This window comes from Penaeus monodon, chromosome 23, assembly GCF_015228065.2.
Source record: "Penaeus monodon isolate SGIC_2016 chromosome 23, NSTDA_Pmon_1, whole genome shotgun sequence".
NCBI lineage: Eukaryota > Metazoa > Arthropoda > Malacostraca > Decapoda > Penaeidae > Penaeus > Penaeus monodon.
This window is the reverse complement of record NC_051408.1, coordinates 8,213,177-8,213,517: the sequence shown is the minus strand read 5'-3', so window position 1 is coordinate 8,213,517 and position 341 is coordinate 8,213,177. Positions and strand designations below refer to the sequence as shown.

The 341-nt window shown below is 42.2% G+C and overlaps 1 protein-coding gene across 1 annotated transcript in view; it reads left to right on the top strand.

Annotated features, from left to right (window-relative positions):
* The window catches only part of LOC119587777 (progranulin-like), an 11,704-nt gene that overhangs the window by 2,357 nt on the left and 9,006 nt on the right, over nucleotides 1–341 (top strand). The window contains 1 exon segment of the mRNA XM_037936468.1: nucleotides 186–331. Coding sequence (XP_037792396.1) covers nucleotides 186–331 — 146 coding nt within the window.

The window sequence follows — 341 nt, the reverse complement described above, 5'->3', positions numbered from 1 at the left end:
ATTATTTTTCCCCTTCTCTCTCTTTTTTGCAAAATACTAAAATGAGTATACAGAGATGAATAATTTAGTTCATATGTACAACAGATTCAATCAATCAAAATTACCAGTACCTTAACGGGGTTTTTCATCCCCCTTTAGTGAGAACAAAAAATTGTGGTTTATTTTGCCTTTGTCCCCTCAGATAGCGTGTGATGTACCCAGCAGATTTTGGAAGAAGGGCCGCTGCAGTTCTTCTGGAGAGTCCCAATCCAGCCTGAGCTCATCGAGTCCAATGTGGAACTGCTGAAGGAAACGGTGCCCGAGGAGAGTAATCATCTGCGCGAAGTTAGGGGTCGGTTAAC